Genomic DNA, 26,970 nt, shown 5'->3' on the forward strand with positions numbered 1-26,970 from the left:
CATATGAGGCTTTCAAAGGCCCAGGAATTAGAGGTCTAGAGCGGTTCCCTTTGGTTTTGTAGATATGTCTGGAGTTGATGGATTTTGCCTTTTAATATACCAAACTATTTGACATAAAAACAGCATTCTTCTTGGAAGAATATGCAAAGACTACATTTTTTTTTAGGAGATCCAATCATCTTTGTATAATGTTCTTGTGGAATGTATACAATTTACCCTTGTTCATTCAAATGCTGATTTCTCTACCCCACTATCTGGTTTCAATCTGGACATTGCTTTTTCTAAGCATCACCTGTGTCAAGTGTAAACTTGCTACCATTTGTTCTCTGTATTGCAAATAAAAACAACCAGCCAATGCTGAACAATAAAGAGAATAGGGTGGGATATCCTAGTCTGGAAGGGAGGAGAAAGAAGCAAGTGGGAGGAGAGATCTGAGAGGGGAGGACTAAGGACTAGGAAACACCAGGAGAAATGAACCAGACCTAAGATATGACTAAAAAGCAAATATAATATTTTAAATCTGAATGGGAAAAAGCTATGCAGGCTTGGAGAATTAGGATGGAATAATTATTGCCCACCCTTGTGCTCTAAATACTAGCCTCTGTGTGGTGATTTGGGTATACAAATGGTTTAACAATAACTGTAGTTTAACTAAAATATAAGTCAACATTAAATTTTAATATTCATCAACACAAACTTATCATTTTGAAGTACTATTGCTGCCAGTGAGTCTATCTGTCCTTGGAGAGCTAGTATTTTCTCAGCCATTTTCTGGAGATGGTGGCTGAACTGGAAAGAAAGCCGATAATATAAAATTAGTGACGCATCTAGTCTTGCTGTCCAGGTTGGACAGCTGCTGTGATTCATGCAACAGCCATGAGAGGTTGGATTTGCCTTGCCCTCTTATCCCACCAGGCAGCTATTGCATCCACAACTGGGATCAGTAAGCTCCTTTTCATTGATCACAACCAGTTCACGGAAGAGGAGCACCAGCATGCAAACTTCTGACCAACTAGCAGGTAGACCTTCTTTAATTCTCCCATCACCAGGGATTGGGTAATTAGATGTATTTTCTCTGGATCTGGGTTGTACTTATTGGCAAATCACTGTGTGGCAGTGGTAGAGTTTTCCCATTTGGGATCCCAAGTGTCTTGAATGTTGAAGTAGAGAGTCTTTCTATACAGGTGAAGGAGCTTCTTTTGTGCTGGTGTGTGGATCTGGCAAGAACAGTATGGGCTGTCTCCATATCTATTCAGCCATTTCCTGCAATAATCTTTTGAGTGATCATAGAGGAAACAAACACAAATTCTTTCAAATAAGAGAGGAAGGGTAGATGTGGGGGTGACTGGTATTTCAATCTGCTCCTGACAGTCTCCCATAGAGCAATTTCCTAAACCTATTTTGAGATACTGTTTTTATCAATGACTGTTTCTTGAACTTCGAATCTCCTTATATAGGGATTACTTACCCTGAGCAGAAACAGACAAGAGGGAGAGAAGGAAGAATGCATACCAATCCATTTGAGTCAAATGCAACTGATGCAGCAAGGCCTTATTCCTCTGGAGCCAGAGACAAGGTGGTTAGTCTTGGCATCCTCTGGAGCTTGAGGGAACAGGGTCCTGTTGGAGTTAATATGTATGAGGGGGCATTCCCTATCTTGTGGAAGGGGAGTAAGAAGCTTGAGTTGAAACAGATGAATTGAATGAGAGAAGCCCACAGGCTTGGCAGATGTGGTGCTCACAAGAATTATCTTCAAAGGGCCCTGCCATTTAGGAGAAAGAGATGAGAGGTGTTGGTCTGGTGGGGAGAGAAAGACCAGGTTCCTGATGTTAATAGGAGATTGAAAGGTGTTTATTGTGGCCATAGTAAACAGTAGTCAGCAGAGTTCCATAGAAGAGAATGGAGACAACAGTGTAAGGGAGTAAGTAAATGGTCAGAAAGAGGATAAGATTTAGCTGAAAGACAAAAAGTTAGAGCCGGTTGTCCATACATGAGGTGAAAGGGCAAGATGGACAGAGGTTTTTCGGGGAGAGCTCATAGCCTGAAAAGCACCAGGGGTAAAAACCCAAGCAAGATGAAGCTCTTGTGATAGTTTAACAAGGTTATTTTTCTAAGGATCAGTGAGTTCTCTCTGTCTTTCTTGAGGACTAGGCTGATATAGGGTCTGAAAATATGAAGGAATATGAAGGGCTTTAGATAAAGTCTGGGAAACCTGAGAAGTGAACTCAGGACCACTCTTTGACTGGAGAGAGGTGCAGATTTCAAAACGTGGGATAATCTCATGGAAAAGGAGATCAGAAACTGTCTGAGTTCTTTTATTAGTAGTGGGAAATTCTTCCACCCATTGTGAGAAAGTGTCCAACAAGATCAGAAGATAATGGACACATTTGACTGCTGGCATGTGGGAAAAACCAAATTGCTAGTCAGTCCAGGGAAGAGAGCCTCTAGCCTGGTGGGTATGGAAATGGGGGCTATGATATCCTGGGTTAGGATCTGAAATTTACCAGATTTTACAAGAGGCAATAATAGTCTTTAGACACAAGTCCTCAGGGGTGAGTTTCAGGTTGGTCTTAACAAAGTTAGACAAGGCTTGGCTGTTAGGATGAAAGAGCTGATGCAGATAGGACAGAATCTGACAAGGGTCAGGAGATGAAAGGGGAGATGTGGGTTTATAGTATAAGGCTGTCCTTTGGAGAATGACACAAGTCTAGGCCTTGAAGTGTTGAAGCTCCAAGTGCCTTGTCAGCCTGTTTATTTCCTTTGAAAATAATTGAATCATCCATCCAATGGGACTATTGGCTATGATAAGGTGGGAGGCTTCTAGCATGGCTATAATTTGGCCTGCCTTGGTTACAGATCTTCCCTTAGCTGTAAGTAACCCACACTCTCTCCAGATGGCAGCATGGGAGAGAAGAATACGAAAGGCATATTCTGAGTCTGCATAGATTTTAAGGGGTTGTCCCTGGGCCAAAAGGAAGGTATGGGTAAGTGCTCTTAGTTTGGCCTGTTGATTAATGGTGTGGATAAGGAGAGCTTGTGTCTCAACCACCTCAGTATCCAATCCTATAGCATAACCTGTTTTTGTTTGTGTGTTTGTTTTTTTTTTTATTTTTTTTCTTTATTTCAATTTATTCACATTATATCCCCACTGTAGCCATCTCCCTCATCCCTTCCTAATCCTGTCCTCCCTCCCTACTCTTCTGCCATGTCCATTACCCAGTCCACTAACTGGGGAGGTCCTCCTCCCCTTACATCTTACACTAGCCTATCAGGTCTCATCAGGACTGGCTACATTGTCTTCTTCTGTGGCCTGGTAAGACTGCCCACTGCCTCACTCCACAGGGGGAAGTGATCAAAGAGCCAGTCACTGAATTCATATCAGAGACAGCACCTGTACCCTTTACTAGGAAACCCACTTGGACACTGAGCTGCCATGAGATACTTTTGGGCAGGTGTTCTAGGTTATATCCATGAATGGTCCTTGGTTGTAGTATCAGTCTTAGAAAAGACCCCTGTGCCCAGATATTTTGGTTCTGTTGCTCTCCTTGTGGAGCTCCTGTCCTCTCCAGGTTTTACTATCTCCCCCTTATTTTATAGGATTCCCTGCACGTTTCAAAAAGTTTGGCTGCAGTCTCAGCATCTGCTTTGAGACACTACTGGGTAGAGTCTTTCAGAAGCCCTCTGTGGTAGGCTTCTGTACTGTTGCCTTTTTTTCTCCTTCTTTCCATGTCCATCCTCTTTGTCTTTAGATGATCAATCCTCACTAAGAAAAACAAACCTTCTTTATTTAGGGTTATAAATTGCTTCTACATCCTTTTAACTCTTCAACACAGCATAAGAGGGAAAGAAGGATAGGGGGAACAGGGGCCATAGCTCCCTCTGCTTCTTTCCTCTGAGTATGGTCTCATGATTCTTTTGGAGACAATACCAATATCAGACTTCCAGAAATCCAGAAGTCCAAGTAACCAGAAAATCAGCAAATAGCAAATGCAGAAGCCAGATGAACCAGCAGCAAACAGTCCTCCTCCAAGCAGCTGAGCCTTCTTCCTCTAAGTGCTCATATTTATACCATTCAAAGTCCTCAGAATTCAAATAATTCAACTACTTCCACCTATCAAAGACCACATTCCTCATGAAACACTTAACAGATGTGAACAAACTAAAACCTCCAACTTAAATTTTAGCAAAAACATGTTTACCTATCATGAACTATTTATCTCTATGATCTATCTACTGGGTGAGAGTGGATGTTAAAATCTTTCACTACCAATGTGTGGACGTCCATGTGTAATTGAAACTATAGTAGTAATTATTTTACAAAGTTGGATGATCTTGTGTTTGAGGCTAGAATTAAAAATTGGAATGACATTTTGTTGGGTTTGTACATTGAGAAGTATGTAGTATCCTTCCCATCTCTAATGATTAGAATTGGTTTGAAGCCTAATTTGATATTAAAATATGTACTTTCCATAAGTGTGTGGGATTATTTCTGGGTCTTTTATTAGATTTCATTCATCCACCAGATGGTTTCTATGACAGTACAATACAGTTTTTACTGCTCTTGCTCTATAGTACAGCTTGAGATAAAGGATGGAGATATCTCCAGAAGATCATTCATTCTAGAGGATTGTTTTAGCAATTCTGGGTTTCTTCTTATTCCATATAAAGTTCAAAATTTTTCTTTCAAGGTCGGTAAAAAATAGTGTTGATAATTTGATGGGAATTGCATTGAATCTGTGCATTGCTTTTGACAAGATGGCCGTTCTACTATGTTAATCCTACCAAGCCATGAGTATTGGAGATCATTCCATCTTCTGATACCTTCTTCTATTTCTTTCTTAAAGACTGGGAGTTCTTCTCATGCAAGACTTTGACTTGCTTGAGTAGAGACACACCAAGGTATTTTACGTCCTTTGTGGTTATTGTGAAGGAATTTCTTTCTCAGCCCATTTGTCTTATTTTTTTGTTTTGTTTTGTTTTTATTTTTTTTTCAATGCAGTTTATTCAGGAACCTTGAACAATCATCTGACCCTGGGGAAAGCCAGCCCACAGCTTAAATAGCCTCTGGGTAGGGAACCTCAGCATGCCACGTGGGCAATGCAGATAGGTCCACATACATGGAAGCAAGCCAGATCCTCAGCCTTAGCCAAATGTGGAGTTGTTCCTGACAGAGAGCACTCACCATCGGGAAGGTGGAAGGCAGAAACCAGCTCCATCTTTAAGGCGCGACATTACGCAACTCTCTACAGTTCCCCCTTTTTGTTTTAGACACATCAGGCAAGAGTAGAGGTCTGATCTCTGATATTAGGAATAAATTGGGACTTTGTACTGATGTTCATTTAGGTGTCATCCACCCAAAGAGCAGCAGACCCGTCCGATACCTTTTTCTCAGAGGCGGGACCTGGGGCATCAACCCGCATGCAATCAGACATGGTCTTCTCTGGGTCCAAAGCGGCTGACCCTGAGTGCAGTGCTTAGCCTCGCATCCTGAGCATAATATTTTGGCTTTTTATGGTAGCCAACCATACTTGGGGAGACTGTCCTGTTTCAATGGCTGTAAGACTTGAATGGTCATGACTGCATTACGCTGTTGTGAGACCCTAATCTTGCATATATACCACAGGCAAACCAAGGTGACCAACACCAGAAGGCCTGCTAACGCTCTCATGCCCGCCCATTCCTTCAGATGATTCATGGCTGCAGCAATCCATGATGATAATCCTGTGGCTAGTCCTGCGTCCACTCTGGTAGAATTTACCATGACAATGGCCACTCTCAGCTGTTCCATCATAGTATCGAATTTTCCAGTCCAATTACGTAAAATATAGGTAGACAATTGTTTAGACAGATTTGCAGCACAGGGAAAATTCTCATGTTGTATGCTAGTGACACAAAGTCCAGCATACTTTCATTGACAGCCAAGTTGAACGATTTGCTATAGGGTATCAATTTGCTCCTGCACGAGGTCAATCCTTTGATTGAACACCATCAAGCCTCCTTTTAGTTGAGCATTAATTCCTTTTTGTACATCTAAGGCATGAGCTACATTGGCTAAAAGGTTATTCAGGGTCTGAGCAGTCTGCACAGTATGACTCCTGGCTAATGCCGCCGAGGTAGCTTCAACAGCCGCCAATGAGATGGCAGTAACAAGGGCAGCTGTAATTCCAAGATCCCTTTTCTGTCTGAAGAGAGTCATAGCGTGAGGGGCATCAACGGGCACAGGCATGCGAGTAACCAGCTAGTAAATTTACTAGCATTACAGCATTGGGCAAAAAAGCAAGTATCATCACCACAATTACTTGGCTCTATTTGGCTAATAATGAATAAAAATGGGGGATATAAGCAAACAGGTGTGGGCTTATAGGAAATATTATGAGAGGCCTTAATCCCATCGTTGGAACATCCTGCATCAGTTCTAGAACTAGCAGTGGTGGTGTCCGAGGTCTGAGTAGGTTCAGGAGACCATTGCCCCCAGGGGCAAGAAGTGCTCCATGTAAATTGACAAACTCCATGTTTTCCTCAACTTTTGAAAGTCATTTAAGGTTTTTAAATTATATTTTCCTTTTTTAAAAAAAATTTTTCATCAATTACACTTTATTCATTCTGCTTCCCCGCATAAGCCCCTCCCTCCCCTCCCAATCCCACCCTCCCTCCTCCCTCTGTGTGCATGCCACTCCCCAAGTCCTCTGATAGGGGAGGTTCTCCTCTCCTTTCTGATCTTAGTCCATCAGTTCACATCAAAAGTGGCTGCATTGTCCTCTACTATGGCCTGGTAAGGCTGCTCCCCCTCAGGAGGAGGTGACTAAAGAGCAGGCCAGTCAGTTCGTGTCAGAGGCAGTCCCTCTTCAGATTACTATGTAAGCCAATTGGACTCTGAGCTGCCCTGGGCTACATCTGTGCAGGGGTTCTGGGTTATCTCTATGAATAGTCCTTGGTTTGAGAATGAGTCTCTAGGAAGTTCCCTGTGTTCAAATTTTCTTGTTCTGTTGCTCTCCTTGTGGAGACCCTGTCCTCTCCAGCTCTTACTATTTCCCAGTTCTTACATAAAATTCCATTCACTCTGCCCAACAGTTGCCCATCAGGCTCAGCATCTGCTTTGATAGTCTGTAGGGCAGAGGCTTTCAGAGGCCCTCTGTGGTAGGTTCCTAGGTTGTTTCCTGTTTTCTTCTTCTTCTGATGTCCATCCTCTTTGCCTTTCCGGATGGGGATTGGACATTTTAGTTAGGGTCCTCTCTCTTGCTTAATTTCTTTAGATGCACAGGTTTTAGTGGGTTTGTCCTATGTTGTATGTCTATATGAATGAGTATATACCATGTGTGTCTTTTTGCTTCTGGGACAACTCACTCAGGATGATCCTTTCCAGATCCCACCATTTACCTGCGAATTTCATGATTTCCTTATTTTTCATTGCTGAGTAATATTCCATTGTGTAGATGTAGCACATTTTCTGCATCCATTCTTCAGTTGAGGGGCATCTGGGTTGTTTCCAGCTTCTGGCGATTACAAATAAAGCTGCTACAAACATGGTTGAGCAAATTTCCTTTTTATGTGCTTGAGCCTCTTTTGGGTATATGCCTAGGAGTGGTATGGCTGGATCTTGGAGAAGCACTATTCCTAGTTGTCTGAGAAAACACCAGGTTGATTTCCAGAGTGGTTGTACCAGTTTACATTCCCACCAGCAGTGGAGAAGGGTTCCCCTTTCTCCACAACCTCTCCAGCATGTGTTGTCACTTGAGTTTTTTATCTTGGCCATTCTCATGGGTGTAAGGTGAAATCTCAGGGTTTTTTTTGATTTGCATTTCCCTAATGGCTAGTGAGGTTGAGCATTTCTTTAAGTGCTTCTCTGCCATTGGGTATTCCTCTACAGAGAATTTTCTGTTTAGCTCTGTTCCCCATTTTTTAAGTGGATTACTTGGTTTGCTGCTTTTCAGCTTCTTTAGTTCTTTATATATACTGGATATGAGTTCTCTGTCAGATAAATGGTTGGTGAAGATTCTATCCCAATCTGTAGGAGGTCGCTTTGTTTTGATGATGGTGTCCTTTGCTTTGCAGAAGCTTTTCAGTTTCATGAGGTCCCATTTATTGATTGTTGCTCTCAGATCCTGTGCTGTTGGAGTTCTGTTCAGGAAGTTTTCCCCTGTACCAATGAGTTCTAGGGTATCCCCCACTTTTATTTCACGCCGATTTAATGTGTCTGGTTTTATGTTGAGGTCTTTGATCCACTTGGACTTCAGTTTTGTGCAGGGTGATAAGTATGGATCTATTTTCATTTTTCTACATGTGGACATCCAGTTGGACCAGCACCATTTCTTGAAGATGGTATATTTTTCCCATCATATGGTTTTGGCGTCTTTGTCAAAGATCAGGTGTCCATAAGTGTGTGGGTTTATTTCTGGGTACTCTGTTCGGTTCCATTGATCCACCATTCTGTTTCTATGCCAGTACCATGCAGTTTTTAAAACTGTTGCTCTACAGTACAACTTAAGATCAGGGATGGAGATACCTCCAGAAGATCTTTTATTGTAGAGGATTATTTTAGCAATTTTGGGTTTCTTGTTATTCCATATGAAGTTGAGAATTTTTCTTTCCAGGTTTGTAAAGTATTGTGTTGGTAATTTGATGGGCATTGCATTGAATCTGTAGATTGCTTTTGGTAAGATGGCCCTTTTTATATGTTAATCCTGCCAAACCATGAGCACGGGAGATCTTTCCATCTTCTCATATCTTCTTCTAGTTCTTTCTTCAGAGATTTGAAATTTTTTTCATACAAGTCTTTGACTTCCTTAGTTAGGGTTACTCCGAGGTACCTTATGTCATTTGTGGCGATTGTGAAGGGTGTTGTTTCCCTAATTTCTTTTCAGCCCTTTTGTCTTTTGTATACAGGAGGGCTACTGATTTTTTTGAGTTAATTTCGTATCCGGCCACTTTGCTGAAGGTGTTTATCAGCTGTAGGAGTTCCCTGGTAGAGTTTTTGGGGTCACTCACGTATACTATCATATCATCTGCAAATAGTGATAATTTGACTTCTTTCTTTCCAAGTTGTATCCCTTTGATCTCCTTCAACTGTCTTATTGCTCTAGCAAGGACTTCCAGAACTATGTTGAAGAGATATGGAGAGAGTGGGCAGCCTTGTCTTGTCCCTGATTTCAGTGGGATTGCTTTAAGTTTCTCTCCATTCAGTTTGATGTTGGCTATAGGTTTGCTGTATATTGCCTTTACTATGTTTAGATATGTGCCTTGTATCCCTGATCTCTCCAATACTTTAAACATGAGTTAATGTTGGATTTTGTCAAAGGCTTTTTCAGCATGTAGGGAGATTATCATGTGGTTTTTTTCTTTCAATTTGTTAATATTGTGGATCACATTGATGGATTTCTGTATATTGAACCACCCCTGCATACCTGAGATGAAGCCTACTTGGTCATGGTGGATGATATCTTTGATGTGTTCTTGTATTCAGTTTGCGAGTATTTTGTTGAGTATTTTTGCATCAATGTTCATAAGGGAGATTGGCCTGAAATTCTCTTTCTTTGTTGAGTCTTTGTGAGGTTTAGGTACCAAGGTGACTGTGGCTTCATAGAATGAGTTTGGTAATGTTCCTTCTGTTTCTATTTTGTGGAATAGTTTGAAGAGAATGGGTGTTAGCTCTTCTTTGAATGTCTGGTAGAATTCTGCGGTGAAACCATCAGGTCCTGGGCTTTTTTTGGATGGGAGACTTTTGATGACTGCTTCTATTTCCTTGGGGGATATAGGACTATTTAATTCATTTACCTGGTCCTGATTTAGCTTTGGTAAGTGGAATCGATCAAGAAAATTGTCCATTTCATTTAAATTTTCAAATTTTGTTCCGTATAGACTTTTGAAGTAAGTCCTAATGATTGTTTGGATTTCCTCAGTGTCTGTAGTTATGTCCCCTTTTCATTTCTGATTTTGTTGATTTGGATGGTGGCTCGCTGCCTTTTAGTTAGCTTGGCTAAGGGTTTGTCTATCTTGTTGATTTTCTCAAAGAACCAGCTCTTGGTTTCATTGATTCTTTGAATTGTTTAATTTGTTTCTAATTGATTGATTTCAGCCCTGAGTTTGATTATTTCCAGCCGTCTGCTCCTTCTTGGTGTGTCTGCTTCTTATTTTTCTAGGGTTTTTAAGTGAGCCATTAAGTTGCTTGAATGCGCTGTGTGAAATTTCTTCTTGAAGGCACTTAGTGCTATGAACTTTCCTCTTAGCACTGCTTTCATTGTGTCCCACAAGTTTGGGTATGTTGTGTCTTCATTTTCATTGAGTTCTAGGAAGGTTTTAATTTCTTTCTTTATTTCTTCCCTGACCCAGCTGTCTTTTAGTAGCAGGTTATTCAGTTTCCATGTATGTGTAGGCTTTTTGCTATTTCTGTTGTTACTGAGGTCCAGCTTTATTCCATGGTGATCCGACAGAATACAAGGGATTATTTCAATCTTCCTGTATTTGTTGAGGCTTGCTTTGTGACCAACTATGTGGTCTATTTTGGAGAAGGTTCCATGAGGTGCTGAGAAGAAGGCAAATTCTTTTGTGTTTGGGTGTAAGGTTCTGTAAATGTCTGTTAGGTCCATTTGATTCATGACCTCTGTTAGAGATATTGTTTCTTTGTTTAATTTCTGTTTTGTTGACCTGTCCTTTGTTGAGAGTGGGGTGTTGAAGTCTCCCACTATTATTGTGTGGGGATCTATATGTGGTTTAAGTTTTATCAATGTTTCAATGTGGGTGCCCTTGTATTTGGTGCATAGATATTCAGGATTGTGATGTCTTCTTGGTGGAATTTTCCCTTGATGAGTATCAAGTGTCCTTCCCCATCTCTTTTGATTAATTTTGGTTGAAAGACTATTTTATCAGATATTAGAATGGCTACTCCTGCTTGCTTCTTGTGTCCATTTGCTTGAAAAGCCGTCTTCCATCCCTTTACCCTCAGGTAATGTCTATCTTTGTGACTTAGGTGTGTTTCTTGTATACAACAGATTGCTGGGTTTTGTTTACACATCCATTCTGTTAGTCTGTGTCTTTTTATTGGAGAATTAAGTCCATTGATATTGAGAGAGAGTAATGACCAGTGGCTGTTAGATCCTTTGAATTTGATGTTGGCTGTGGTCATCAGGTTGTGTGCTTGGTTGCTTTTTGTTTTACTGTAGTGGGGTTATTTATTTCCTGTGTTTTCTTGAATGTAGCAACTTTCTTGGGTTGTATTTTCCCTTCCAGTGTCTTCTGTAATGCTGGATTTGTTTGTAGGTATTGTTGAAATTTGTTTTTGTCATTGAATATCTTGTTTTCTCAGTCTATGACGACTGAGAGTTTTGCAGGCTATAGTAGCCTGGGCTGACATCTGTGTTCTCTTAGGGTCTGCATGATATCCGTCTAGGCCCTTCTGGCTTTCATACTTTCTGTTGAAAAGTCAGGTGTGACTCTAATGGGTTTGCCATTATATGTTACTTGGCCTTTTTCTCTTGCACCTTTTAGTATTTTTTCTTTGTTCTGTATACTTACGGTTTTGATTATTATGTGGCGGGAGGATTTTCTTTTCTGGTCTAATTTATTGGGTGTTCTATAGGTCTCTTGTATTCTTATTGGCCTCTCCTTTAAGTTGGGGAAATTTTCTTCAATGAATTTGTTGAAAATATTTTCTGGGTCTTGGTGCAGGGAATCTTCTTTTTCCTCTATTCCTATTATTCTTAGGTTTTGTCTTTTTATGTTGTCTTGAATTTCTTGGATGGTCTGTGTCAGGAATTTTTTAGATTTCACATTTTCTTTGACAGATACATCTATTTCTTCCATTGTATCTTCCACACCTGAGATTCTTTCTTCCATTTCTTGTAAGCTATTGGTTATGCTAACCTCTGTAGTTCTTGCTTTTTCCCCTAAGTTCTTTCTCTCCACAATTTCTTCCATTTGTGTTCTTTTTAATTTTTCCAATTCTATCTTCAGGTCTTGAGCTATTTTGTTGGTTTCCTTCCCCTGTCTGACTGTATTTTCATGTTTTTCCATCAATTCCTTCAGCTGTTTGTTTGAACAATCCACTGTTTCTTTTATTTCATTCAGTGATTTAAGCATTTCCTCTCTAAAGGCCACATACTTTTTGGCTTCAGCTTCTTCTATTTCTTTTCGTATTTTATTTGTTTCCTCTGTTATCATCTTCTTGAGCATAGATGTTAGGTCGTCTCCTTGAATTTCATTTATGCTGGGGTGTCTAGGCCTATTTGCCCCTGGATAACTGGGTTCTGGAGATGCCATAATGCTCTGGCTTTTGTTGGTTGAATTTTTACGCTGTCCTCTACCCATTGGGCTATCTTAGTTGTTTGAATTTAGTTTCTGGTTGTTCCTGGACTCTTGTAGTGGAGAGAATCCCTTTGGCAGGAAGATGGTTTTTCCTCAAGGAAGCCTTCCCAGCTTTTTGGGTATAGTCCCTGGATGTCTGGTGTTTTTCAGGAGTTGCTACAGCTCACCTCAGGCATAGAGACCTGGGTGGTAACTGTGGTTCTGATTAGTCAAGAGGGCTCTCCTCTCACTGGGAGAAGTCCTGGGGACAGCTGCCCTCCTTCTGGGTTTCTTGCTGTAAATTTAGTGATCAGCTGTGGTAATCTGTGGCGGGTGAGTACTGCTCTGGTGTCTTGGGACACTCAGTTCTGTCTGTTTGCAATCTGCAATCTGCTAGACTTTCCCTAGGTGACCCCAGCAGCACAGTTTCTTCCTTCTCTGTGGGGTCCTCTCTGGACAGGGGTTCCCAGTCCCTGTTGTACTGGGGCGCACAGCTTGTCTGTACTGCTGAGCTGAGGGCAAAGCTCCTGTGTGCGGCAGGAGCTCAGCTGTGATGGCGCCAGAGACTTTCCGGGGAGAGACTGGGTGACCTGCGATCAGACCCGCAACCCTGCTTCCCGTGGGGTCCCCCCGCGACTGGGACTCCCAGTCTCAGGTACCCTCGTGCCCACGGATCAGCCTGGGAATGTGGCTGGGACACGCCTGCTTGCGGCTCCAGCCCGGAGACCCAAAGCCTGTGTTACCTGGGATCTCTTCTGGGTTCTGGCTGGGTAGCCGTGAGTGGACCCGACCGATTCCCACGCCGTGGGAGCCTCCCCTCACCTGGGAAACTCGATTGATGTAGTTTCAGGGCCCCGAGTTCAGTCTCCTGGTCTCTGCGTGGAAAGTGCTGTCCTGCTCCTCAGATGCGCTGTTTTCCCGGCACTGCCATCTTGGCTCCCCCCTTCGTTTTTTTAATTTTTAATTCATTTTATTATTTTAAGTTACTTGTTTTTCTTTTTTAATTTTTATTAATTACATTTTGTTCACTTTGTATCCCCTCATAGCTCCCTCCATCCTCCCCTTCCAATTCTACCTTACCTCCCATTTCTCTACACATACCCCTCCCCAAGTCCACTGAAGGAGGAGGTCTTTGTCTCCTTCCTTCTGATCCTAATCTATCATGTCTCATCAGGAGTGATTGCATTGTTTTCCTCTGTAGCCTGGTAAGGCTGCTCACTCCTCAGGGGGAGGTGATCAAAGTAAAGGCCGATCAGTTCATGTCAGGGTCAGTCCCTGTTCCCATTACTATGGAATACACTTGGACACTGAAATGCCATGGGCTACATCTGTGCAGGGGTTCTAGGTTATTTCTATGAATGGCCCTTGATTGGAGTATCAGTCTCAGAAAAGACCCTTGTGCTCAGATTTTTTGATTCTGGTATTCTCCTTGTGGAGTTGCTGTCCTCTCCAGGTCTTACTATTTCCCATTTCTTTCATAAGATTACTTGAAATTTGCTCAAAGGTTGGCCATAAGTCTCAGCATATGCTTTGATACCCTACAAGGTAGAGCCTTTCGGAGGCCCTCTGTGGCAGGCTCCTATCCTCTTCCCTGTTTTCTCCTTCTTCTGTTGTCCATCCTCTTTGCCTTTTCTGAATGGGGTTTGAGCATTTTAGGCAGAGTCCTCCGTCCTGATTATCTTCCTTGGGTGTACACATTTTAGTAGGTTTATCCTATATTACATGCTTAATATTCACTTATGAGTTAGTATATAGCACGTGTGTCTTAGTGCTTCTGGGATACCTCACTCAGGATGATCTTTTCCAGTTCCCACAATTTACCTGCAAATTTCATGATTTCCTTGATTTTTATTGCTGAGTAATATCCCATTGTGTAAACATATCACAATTTTTGTATCCATTACTCAGTTGAGAGGCATCTGGGTTGTTTCCATCTTCTGTCTATTACAGTCAAAGCTGGTAAAAACATGGTTGGGCATATGTCCTTATTGTGTACTTGAGCCTCTTGTGGATATATGCCTAGTAGAGGGATAGCTAGATCTTGAGGAAGCACTATTCCTAATTGTCTGAGAAAGCGCCAGATTGATTTCCAGAGTGGTTGTACAAGTTTACATTCCCACCAGCAGTGGAGGAGGGTTCCCCTTTTTCCACAACCTTTCCAGTATGTGTTGTCACTTGAGTTTTTGATCTTAGCCATTCTGATGGGTGTAAGGTGAAATCTCAGGGTTGTTTTGATTTGTGTTTCCCTGATGACTAAGGACATTGAACATTTCTTCAAGTGTTTTTCTGCCATTTGACATTCCTCTATTGAGAATTCTCTGTTTAGCTCTGTTCCCCATTTTTTAATTGGATTACTTGATTTGTTGTGTTTTAACTTCTTGAGTTCTTTATATATACTGGATATTAGCTCTCTGTTATATATAGGATTGGTGAAAATTCTTTCCCAATCTGTAGGCATTCCTTTTTTTTTTTTGATGACAGTGTCCTTTGCTTTATAAAAGGTTTTAGTTTCATGAGGTCCCATTTATAGAGTGTAGCTCTTAGAGCCAATGCTGTTGATGTTCTGTTCAGGAAGTTGTCTCTTGTGCCAATGAGTTCAAGGTTCTTCCTCACTTTTTTTTCTAAGCTCAGTAGTGTGTCTGATTTTATATTGAGGTCTTTGATCCACTTGGACTTTCGTTTTGTGCAGGGTGATAAATATGGTTCTATTTGCATTTTTCTACATATATACATCCAGTTAGACCAGCACCATTTGTTGCAAGTAAATGGTGGGAACTGGAAAAGATCATCCTGAATGAGCTCTCCCAGGAGCAGAAAGACACACATGTTATATACTAACTCATATAGACATATAACATATGATAAACCTGCTAAAATATGTACACTAATCAAGAGGGAAGACTCTTGCGAAAATGCTAAATCCCCATTCTGAAAGGCAAAGAGGATGGACATTAGAAGAAGGAGAAACCAGGGAACAAGTCAGGAACCTTCCACAGAGGGCCTCTGATAGGCTCTGCCTTGCAGACTATCAAAGCAGATGCTGAGACTTATGACCAACCTTTGGGCAGAGTGCAGAGAATCTTATGAAAGAAGTGGGAAATAGTAAGATCTGGAAAGGACAGGAACTCTAGAAGGAGAGCAACAGAAAAAAAAACTGTGAACAGGGTTCTTTCCTGAGATTGATATCCAACCAAGTACCATGCATGGAGATAATGTAGAAGCCCTGCACAAATGTAGCTCATGGCATTTCAGTATCCAAGTGGGCTCTACAGTAATGGGAACAGGGACTGTCTCTGACATGAACTGATTGGTCTGCTCTTTGACCATCTCCCCCTGAAGGGTGAGCAGCCTTACCAAGCCACAGAGGAAAACAATGCAGGCACTCCTGATGAGACCTAATAGAATAAGATCAGAAGGAAGGGAAAGAAGACCTCCCCTGTCAGTGGAATTGGGGAGGGGCATGCATGGAGAAAAAGGGAGGAAGTGAAGGACTGGAAGGGAGGAGGGAGGGAGCTACAGAGGGGATACAAAGTGAATAAAGTGTAATTAATAAGAAAAAAGAATAAAAAGATAAATCAAAACAAAAACAACAAAAGAAATATGAAATAGGAAAACATGCAATAAACAAACTTAAGGGTTGAGTAAAAGAAAGAGGAAATGCAGAAATGAGGAAACTGGGGTTAAATTTGTACTTTGTCTTCCATCCAGAAAGTCACTCATACTGAGGACAATGAACAGTGTCTCAGACATGTGGGCTTCTGTTTCCAGGCTACATGTGGGGCACAGATAAAAATAGAATCCCCGAAATCATTCTGTGGAAATTCTGAGACATTATTGTTATCCTGTGACCAAAGAAGCTTTAATCTCCCAGCAAATGTAAATGCAGCAGAAACTACCAATTAATTTTCCCACAACTTTGTGGATTTGAAAGAGAGCTCTAAAGTGAGAGAATGGAAGGTTAATGGAACAAACCAGATTTCTTCATGAAATCATCCCTGTAGACCAACACTGCCTAGAGTGTTCAATTCCAGAAATTCTATTCTAGGGTAATTTAGAAATTAGCAGTATTTAAATTGGATTATCATGGTCTCACATATATAGTAAATAGATTAAAACAAAAACATATCTTCAGAATGGGGTGCAGCCTTCTTAAATCAAGCAATAATTTTATAAGGACCAATAGAACACAACATCAGAGAATGTTGATATTCAAAGAAAGAAATGTTTGACCATGAATAAAAATCAATAAAAATAACAGAAATAATTAGACCTCTCAAGATTCAGATTAGTGAGTTATGAAAAAAATATATAAGAAGTAAAATAGAGACCCAGTATTATGTACAAAATACAAGAAACAGAAAATAAATAAAATATTATCACAAGAAGTGGAGATTCACATATATATACCCAGAGCTGTGGAGACAGAAGCAGGAGGATTATGAGTTTGAGCGCAGCCTTGGATACCAAGCAAGCACTAGTCCAGACTAATCTATGCAGAGACACAACCACCCAAAATTATATCTCTCTTTTTGTTAGAGATGGGGCACATGCCCATTTCCCCTTCTCATTACTGGGACCCCATCTAGCTTATACCTGTACTATACCAGTGTATGCTGCCACAGCTTCTGTGAGTTCATACTTGCACTGGTCCTGCTGTGTCTGGAAGAGATGGTTTCCTTAATGTCATCCTCCTCTGGCTCTCCAAATCTGTCTGCTTCTTCTTCCCCAGAGATCTCTGAGCCCTCTGCGGAAGGGTTTAATGAAGTTGTTCCATTTAGGACAGAATTCTCCAGGGTCTCTCACCAATTCTATTTTGTTTAATTCTAAGTCTCCATATTTAGTTCCCATTTACCAGAGAAGAATCTTCTCTGGTGAGGGATGAACAAGAATCTGATCTACTGTTATAACAGAATGTCATTGGGAGTCATTCCATTGCTGTGTTCCTTTAACAAAACTATACTCTCGGTTTCCCCAATGCCCATGGCCTATCTATTCTTGGATTTTGGCCACCTGAGCAGTGTTTAGATGGGTTCCACCTCATGAAGTGTGCCTTAAATCCAATTAGAAAAAAAATTGGTAAGTCCCCAAATCATTGTAGGTCACAGGGTTTATAACTGGGTTGGTGGTTACTTTTCTCCTCTGATAGTATGCAGAGTATCTTTCACCATAATGAACAGTAGTCAGAAGGGATAAGGCTCTAGTGAGGCACCTGTACAAGATCTCCATGTTCAATGAGATTATATGGTAAGGAAATAGGAAGGTAAGAGAGGGAATAAAGGAAGATTTAGCTACCACTAATTTCCATTTGAGGTCTCATAAAGAAAACTACTTCAGCAAACACTTCCTATCATATTCATATACTTATATGAAATATCTAAATGGAATCATCAAATAACAATAGAGACAAAACCCCAACTAGACATCTTTCTCTTCTAAGTGAAACCTCCATTGCCAGGAATGGGTAACATCCAAATGAGTTATTGGCATGGGAACTCCCAGGCAACTCTGGCTATTGGTTGTCATCCCAAAATTGATGGTCAGCTCCTGTTGCCGAAAAGACTTGCTTCTTGTTATTACAGACTGAAGGGAGCCATGGCCTTTGAGTACTTGCACACACACACACACACACACACACGTAACCTTGGTCTTTTTACACTATCATACAATGGTATGGTTGTCTGTACCCTCTATTCCCCAAAGATCTCAAAAGTTCACCATGGGCTTCTCCAGACTGCTTCACACAACAGGGATTTTATATCAACTGATCTTCCATCACAAAATGAATGTTACATCACTCTCCTCACCCCATGGGCTTCCTCCCTTTGTCTAGCTCTCTCACCTCACCCACCTGCAGATTTGCATATTGTTGCCTGAGTCTCCCTTGCAAGTGTGAAGTAAAAGTTCATCTGCAACCTTGCTTTAACTCCTCTGGAACACTTAGTTCAGGTTCTCAAAATGAGGCTTTGTACTCAATTCCTAGGGTTGCTGATGCTTTGGATCCCTGGCAAGATTAGAGGCAAGAAATGAGGTGAATGGGTACCTGTAGGGAGCTGAGGGACACTGCTGCTGCCCAAGTGTGTTTAGTTCAAATGCAAATGTGCCTGTGGATTTAGACCTATATCTTGAGAGAGAGCTGACAAGCAGGACCTGGTCTCTGATGAAGATTTTGCATAGAAGTAGTGTGGTAATATGTGCAATTCCTTGAACAGCAGTCTCAAACTTCCCAGTGTGGGCAGAGGTACATGTGGGAAGATGTGCAAGGAGAAACCACAGAATTTCCAATCTTTCCTGAAATGCCCCAACCATATTTCTGCCATTTTCTGCAGTATTTTTAGGTGAAGTACAAATCTCAGCATTTTTGACTATACATTCACAATGCCTATCTATATATGTTAAAGTTGTGCCACACAGTACAAAATCAAATATGAGACAAGGTGAAATTCTTTTATTAAAATAAGCAAGCATACCCATATCATTGACATGAAGATTTTCCTCCATCTTTAATATATTTTAAAATTACTCAATATAAAATGTTTAATATTATATTCTTATGATTTATGCACTAATGTTTATCTTCTACAACAAGCTTATAGACCTATATGCCTGATGTTGCATTGACCATTTCACAGTTGATATTACACTTCCAACATACAAGCCAAGCATGGGCCACAGATACTGATCCATACATTTCCAAACTGGACCCTAGTGATCTTGACAGCCTCTGTGACAATGGCTCAAGAAATACGCATATTTCATTCTCAAAATCAGCTGAATATAGGCTGGAGAGGTCATCATTTATTATGGTGGAAAAGACATACAACTTCTCATATAGTGTTTTAACATAAAATGAAAACCTCTTACTTAGATGGTACAATTGCCATCATGTCTTTGGAACATCATAGAATATTTTCTGAAATTTGTGAAAAAAATAAAAAATAGATGAAATAGTTACAGATAAGCTCTATGCCCGGTGGGAAATACAGTTTCATCCAGGCAAAGCCTTAATGGTGCCATGATCTACACCATCCTCGCCTGACAATACAGAGCAGAAGAATGCACATTGTTCATTCTCTTCTAAATGAATAGATGTGAGTAAAAGTAAGGAAAGTTCCAGGATATCAAAATTATGTGCTCTTTTGAAGATGGGTAGTGCTTTCAGATGATATTTTGTGGCTTGAAGATTCTTCTCATTTTTGACAGTGATAATGAAACCAAGACAAACCATATAAGTCACTTCAACTGAATAACTAATAAAATGAAACTCTTAGAAGCAACTATAAATAATGTAAACTATACAGTCAAAGCAATCATTATATGCTTCTGAAGGGACTGCACACTGGTACAGCAAGTGGGGATATCAATATTGAGGGTGCTTAAGAAACCTGGAATATAATTCAGCTACTCCTGCACTAATTATGTTCTTTAACAAATATAAATCAGCACAGCATAGATATATCCCCATACCCATATTTATTGCTGCACTATTTAAAATAGTCTGAAATAAATCAATGAAATGTCTATTAATAAATGAAGAGATAATAAAAAGAAGTGCATATGTGTAAAGACATTTAAAAAGCTATATTAAAAATGGATTTCCCATGATGTGTTAAATTTCCTTCATGGCTCAATACATAAATATATTTGTTTCATTAAAACCTCATTGTACATTTCATTAATTTATTTTAAAATTAATTTGTTGGGGGAGGCAGATCCAAGATGGCAGTGCTGGGAGGACACTCTTTCTGACCAGCAGCACAGTAGGGTCTTTACAGTGACCAGCAGACAAAACTCGGGGTCCTCAAATACTAATGATCATGTTTCCCAGGTGAGAGGAAACCCCAAGGTGTGGAATTCAACTGGCTTCAGGTCACCCTGCTAAACTGCGAAGAGGTCCTGGGTCCCGCCAGGCACTCAGTTGCCAGCCCAGAGCCACATGCCAGCATACTCTGATCACTATCCCAGACAGAACTGTGGGTGGGCCCCATAACCAGAGACTGGGATTTCCTTTTGAGAGAAAACCCCATGGTGCAGGAAGGGATCAGGACAGACCTCAGGTTACCCAGACAATACCTGCAAGAGGACCCATGGTCTGGTGGGCCCCCAGCTGCTAGCAGGCACAGAGTGGGGTGCACATCCTCCAGTACAGAGTCCTGCCTGCATGCTCCACTCAAAGTCCCAGACAGAACTGAGGGTACCAGGACACCAGAAACTGAATTTCTCTGTTGGGTGGAAACCCCATGGTGAGAAGAACAGCAGGTCTCACCTCAGAACACTCAGCCTACACCTCCCTCTCCCCAAAAAGTTATTGGGAAAAACTCCCAGGTCCTGTAGGCGTCCAAGCTACCAAGCGCCTAGTGGACAGCAAGGTGGAGCCACGCACCTGTGCCTGCTTGTTCTACTTGCCATCCAAGATGAAACTGTGGACTCCCAAATAGCACAGACTGGGTGTCCCTGTCAGGAGGGAATCATCAGTTCTAACCTCAGGACACCCAGCTCCAGAAAAGTTTCCAAGTTCCTACAGGCTCTAGGCTCTGACCTCCTACTGCATGCATGAGTGACATGCTAACCTGCCATTGATTACTGCTGGGGTACTGGAGTACAAAGCTCCAACTTCAGACTTACAGAAGCCTGAGAGCAACTGGAGCAGCCCTCAGATACTGTGCCAAGGTACGACCAGTTATCCATAGCTAAACTGAGAAAACCATGGGCTCCCTGGTTCTCTAAGACGGTTGCGCCCAGCAAACACAGCATAAGAGCAGCAACAGCAGCTCACTATATTCAGAGCAAGAAACCCAGCAGCAGGACAGCCATCTCCAGGAATTCTCCTGATGAGAGGAATGCCTTCCTGAACACCAGTTACCACACAGGTCCTGAGGTACACTGAGACAATTCCTGAGAAGCACAGCCATTCAGTTGACCATACCCAAAAAGCTGAGCAGGACTCCATCAGAACCCTGCCAAGGGGATTCTCCCCACCCCAGGATTCTAGAAGGCACCAGATATTTAGCAGGCAATACTTGAGACAGCCTTATGGGTAGAGGTCAGCATAAAAGCACAACCAACAAAAGGCAAAGCAATATGGCATCTCCAGAACCCAGTTATCAAGGGGCAAGTAGCCCTGGACACCTTAACAAAAGGTGAAATTCAAGAAGGTGACCTTACATCTATGTTTATGAAGAGGATAATGGAGGAAACAAACAAAATGCATAAAGAATTAGATGAAGATAAAGTCAAACAGATTATGGCCATTCATAAGAAATACTGGAAAATGCAGCCAAATAGTTTGTGACCTTCAGAGAGGAAATAATTAAGTCACTGAAAGAAATAAAAGAAACAGAGGAATGTTCAAACAAAGAGGTGAAGAAATTGAAGGAAACACAGGAAAATACAGTCAAACAGATGAAGGAAATCAACAAAACGCTGCAAGATCTGAAGTTAAAATTGGAAAAATTAAAGAAAATACAGAGGAAATCATGTGCTTACTTTTGCATATATATCACCAGCCTTCCTCCCAGCTTTGACTGAATATTTTTTTGTTTGTACATTTTGTGGTAATTCATCATTTTATGAGTACATTTTTGAAATATTCACCCAAAATTTTTACTTATTTCAGTATTTTTTAGTTGAAATCTTGAGGGAATTATGATCCTTTGGAGGGATTATTTCCCACTTGACTTTTTATGAGCTTGTGTTTCTGTAGTACGATTCATATTTGTTGGTTTAAGTACCCCTTTTTGGTTAATTTGGGGATTTTCTAAATTTACTGACCTACTCTCAAGGGTTCCTCGAACAGAATCATTCAGAGAACCACTCAGTTTAGATGTATCTGGAGATCTCCAGCAATTTCATGTAGTCTGTAACACACTTGGTTCCTGCCATACCTCCAAATTAAATGTTAAATAAGTTCTTCATCAGAATATGGAAAGGCATAGATTCCGACCTTTCTCTTTTTATACTTAAACTCTTAAAGTTTCTGGCTGGCAGCCTTGCTACTTGGGGCCAATGGTCACAAGAATTCAAAAGGAGAGGAGCCTTGAATTTGAACCTGAACCTGCAGACTTAAGATCTGGTGCCTTGACAACTGAAACTTTACTTTTTGGTTCTTAAGCTGCAGAAACCACTATTTAGTTAAGTTTTTTTTTTCTTTTATTTTCTTTTTAAGATCATTTATTTGTTTTATTCTTTGGAATTCATTTTCATTTTTATTTTTTATCAAAATTTATTCACTTTGCTTCCCTGCTGTAGCCCCCTCCCTCTTTACCTACCAATTCCTCCCTACTTCTTCTCTCCGATGCCACTCCCCTAGTCCACTGATAGGGTAGGTCCTCCTTGCTTTCTATCTGACCCTAGCCTATAAGGACTCATCAGGACTGGCTGTATCTTCTTCCCCTATGGCCTGGTAAGGCTGTACATCCCAAGGGGAAGTGATAAAAAGGACAGCCTCTGTGTTAATGTCAGAGACAACCTCTGCTCACTTTACTAGGGAACCTATTTGGAAAATGAACTGTCTATGGGCTACATCTGAGCAGGGTGTCTAAGTCCTCTCCATGCATGGTCCTTCATTCAATCATCAGTCCCTGCAGGCTCATTTGATGGGTTAATAAAAATGAAGTCACAGTTGGGTGATTATAAAATGAAGCCGATCTGGATGATGGATGTGAATATAAGAATCTAAACAACAAGGAGGACCCTAAGGAAGATGCTTAATCCTCATTCCGAAGAGCAAACAGTATAGGCATCAGAAGTGGAAGAAGACAGGGAGCAGTGCAGGAACCCTCCACAGAGAGCCTCTGAAAGACTCTACTAATGAGGGTATCAAAGAAGATACTGAACTCAGCCAAACTTTAGACAGAGTGCATGGAATCTTATAAAAGAGGACTAGAGAATGACCTGGGGTGGGGGGGGCAGGAGCTCAACAAGGAGACCAGGGGAGCCAAGAAATTGGGGCTTCTATTTTTTAACAGCAGGCAGCCCTAATTAGACTGAAAAAGGGCCCCTGGCTTGTTCACTCAGTTTACTTACTTCCAAATGCTAGAGCCTGGGCCATAAAGCTTTTGACTGCTGGAAAAGGAGGCCTTGGCCTAGGGGAAGCCTTGTTGGCGCTATTTGCTCTAGCGATGAGAAACAACTAGAACTATATAAAAGGAATCTTAGCACTATTCTTTCAATGAAGCTAGCTTGCACAGCAACTTGCTGGAAGCCAGGGACTTGACTGCAGGAGCCAAGAAGGGATTCTAGACAGTTTGTCACTATGTACTGAGTCCAGAATAGCATATCCTGTCTTTGAGATTGCACTCAAGACAGTGGAGTCTGTACCATGGAGTCCTTCCTAGGAGGCCAGCACAATCAAAGCTTAATTGTCAGTGTTTGGAAAGCAAGGCCCAAATGGCTACCAGCTGGCAGAGGCTTGGACTTTATTAAACTTTTGATAATAGCATTGATTTTAACTAGCATCTTCTCTGTAGAAGCTGCAGCACATCCAGGCTTCCCTCAGGGAAATCTTGTTCCTGACCAACTGTTGTGGACATTCTCATTGTATCAGCCCAATGATCACTCATTAGTCCTGTACATATTTATACACACATCAGTAGACAAAACAAAAAAGTTGCTTGTAACAGACAAATTGACATGCATTCATGCAACATATGTATAAAAAAGGATGGACATGATTACATGCAAGTACATTTTTAGGATAGCATGGTGGAGTTTTACATCTGGTTCATAAATCACACCACCAACAGGTTTCACAGGGGAGCTTTTAGTAGAGGAAGAGAGAAAAAGGCTGTCTCTGGGCAAAGCACGAAAGAGAGAAGAGAGAGAAAAGAGTGGCAAGTCTTTGGGACAATAAGTCTGTGTCATGCCTTACCTGTCTCTTGTGAGATATATGTACTTGGCATCTGTAGGCTCATAGAGGTTTTTATTGTAGCTATAACTTTCTATCAACTATCTAACTTCTTAACTTCAAATGTTTAAATCAAAACAGGAAATGTATAAAATGATTGTCAGGCCCTATGAAATCATTAATTCATCTGAACAGCAGTATATATTCACAAAGATCCTGTAGGCGATCTCCTCAACCAAGATGGGTAAATACCCAGGGAATGATGGCAGTGAAGCCTCTTTCACACCATACCAGAGTTTTGAGAAATACTGTAATAGCAGGACCAAAGTAAGAAAGTCAGAGTAAGAAATTCTAGAGGCACAGTCTCTACCTCAGATTTACCTCTAGTATAGACTTTGGGAAAACAAACAAACAAACAAACAAACATATGTTGCCTTCCAGAAATCCCAGATGTCTCATGAATACCTTTCCCTGAATGCCTCCTGACATGAAAGAAGAAATACAAGGAAAGGGAAAGCAAAATGAAGGTTAGTGCATATGGTCAAATTACATGATACATTGGAAAGACATGGCTTTCATGAAAAGTTTGTTCAATTAGTTAACATCCATAAAATACTTTAAGGGACAACAACATAACTCTTATGGCAAAGACATTTTCCACCAAGGCTGATGTCAAATCTGAGTTTGATTCCAGAAATCAAACACAAAAAGAGTCAGGTCTAAACTGTCCTCCAACCTCCATAAATATGCCATGTCATATTTGCACCTATAAATATGCACATACTGACATAGTAATGCACACTCACAGGCATGCAGACAAAGTTAGTTAAATAAAATGTAGTAATATTTCAAAGCTCTTATGGAAAGTAAAACAATAAGCAGCAGATATGGGCACCACAAGGAAGGAATGCATGAAGGAAGGAAGAAAGAAAAGAAAGAAAAAACAAAGAAAAGTATTCTACAATCTAGAAAAACCAAGAAACGTACTTTTCCCTATTACTCTAAATTGAAATGAAGTTTTCAGTCATCATCACTATGTTGGATATCAGAACTCCAACACTGTAACAAGAAAAATCTCTAATACTGAAGAGCAGAGTTTGTAGTCATGTGTTACAGAAGGAATACAAAGATAATACTGGGTTCTTTTTGCATTTTTATATAAAGGTTTGTTTTTATACCAAAAGACATAAGAATCGTTGAATCCATAATTTTGTAAGGGGTCTGCAAACTTTTTCATCATGTTTTCAGTCACACCTGCTATCAAGCTGAAGGGGAAGTATGCACAGCCATGGCTGTGTGTGGTGATGGCAGCTGATGAGACTCTCAAGGAGGTTTGTGTTGGAGGCTGAAGCACTGTGGGAGGGAAGTAACCCTGCATACAGTAATAAACTGCCAGGTCTTCAGCCTGCACACTGCTGATGCTGAGAGTGTAATCTGTCCCAGATCCACTGCCTGTGAAACGATCAGGGACCCCAGTGTGCCTACTGGATGCCCAGTAAATCAGCAGCTTAGGGGACTGCCCTGGTTTCTGCTGGTACCAGGACAATAAGTTCTTTTGGTTGTTACTGTAATAAAGACTCTGACTGGACTTGCAGCTGATGGTGACCTTCTCTCCTGCTGACACAGCCAGGGAGGATGGAGACTGGGTCATCACAATGTCTGCACAGGCACCTGCAATCAGGAACACACAATGAACATGCACATAGATATAAACACAGAACGTAAAAACAGTTGAAATTTGCCATTTAACACCTTTGTACTATAATTTTGTCAGAGTATTATTACATAAGAAATATTGAGACTGGCACACTCTAAACTTCTTATCTACAAAGAAGTCACTATATAAAGATTATAATATTTTGAGTTTCTCACCAGACACCCAAAGCAGCAGGGATATGAGGACCTGAGTCTGTGACTTCATCTTGCTCCCCCTCCTGTCTGATGCAGTTCAGTTCTCACTGCAAAGGCCTGGTTTATAAATTCTCAACAGTGCTCGCTTCGGCAGCACATATACTAAAATTGGAACGATACAGAGAAGATTAGCATGGCCCCTGCGCAAGGATGACACGCAAATTCGTGAAGCGTTCCATATTTTTGCATCTAAAAGACTCTAACTAGCAGTGTTTTCAAAGCAAAGACTCATGACCAAACCTTTGGCAGAGTACAGGGAATCATAAGAAAGAAGGGGAGTTAGTCTGATGGGGAAAGGATAGGAGCTCCACAAAGACCAAATATATCTGGGCACAGGGTCTTTTCTGAGATTGACATTCAACCAAGGACCATGTATGGATATAACCTAGAACCTCCACTCAGATGTAGCCTGCGGTAGCTCAGTAACCAATTGGTTTCCCAAAGTGAGGGGAACAGGGACTATTTCTAACAGGAACTCAATGACTGGCTCTTTGGTCTCCCCACCCCCGAAGGGAGGAGCAGTCCTGTTAGGCCACAGAGGAGGGCTTTGCAGCCAGTCCTGAAGATACCTGATAAAACAGGATCAGATGAATGGGGAGGAGGTCCCCCCATCAGTGGACTTGGAAAGGGGCACGGTGGAGATGAGGGAGGGAGGGAGGGAAGGACTGGGAGGGAATGAGGGATCGGGACACGGCTGGGATACAGAGTTAATAAAATGTAACTGATAAAAATAAAATAAAATAATAAAAAAAAGAAAAAAAAATAAATTCTCAACAGCTGGGCTTAGCTGTGGGGGCCCATGCAAAGCAGTCAGCAAATGCATAAGCAAATGCCTGTGCAGTGTCCTTGAGTGTAGCTGTTGTCAGTCAACAGTCAAAAATACTATTACAGGGAGGATGAGCAATTACTGAAAAAGATTGCCTTACAGCTTTCAAACAGAA

The 26,970-nt window shown here is 41.2% G+C and overlaps 1 non-coding gene and 1 gene segment (V, D, J or C); one reads left to right on the top strand and one right to left on the bottom strand.

The window, feature by feature from the left end:
- Nucleotides 1-1,829: 1,829 nt before the first annotated feature.
- Nucleotides 1,830-26,053, bottom strand: LOC110540615 (immunoglobulin kappa variable 4-1-like). The segment is given in 3 exon segments: nt 1,830-1,955; nt 25,473-25,789; nt 25,991-26,053. Coding segments are annotated over 3 exon segments (492 nt in total).
- A 54-nt stretch (nt 26,054-26,107) lies between these two features.
- On the top strand, nt 26,108-26,214 carry LOC132654436 (U6 spliceosomal RNA). Its single transcript, XR_009592085.1, has one exon. It is a non-coding gene; the product is annotated as a U6 spliceosomal RNA (small nuclear RNA).
- The last annotated feature ends 756 nt before the right edge of the window (nt 26,215-26,970 follow it).

The sequence above is a fragment of the Meriones unguiculatus genome, chromosome 5 (genome assembly GCF_030254825.1).
Source record: "Meriones unguiculatus strain TT.TT164.6M chromosome 5, Bangor_MerUng_6.1, whole genome shotgun sequence".
Taxonomy (NCBI): Eukaryota; Metazoa; Chordata; class Mammalia; order Rodentia; family Muridae; genus Meriones; species Meriones unguiculatus.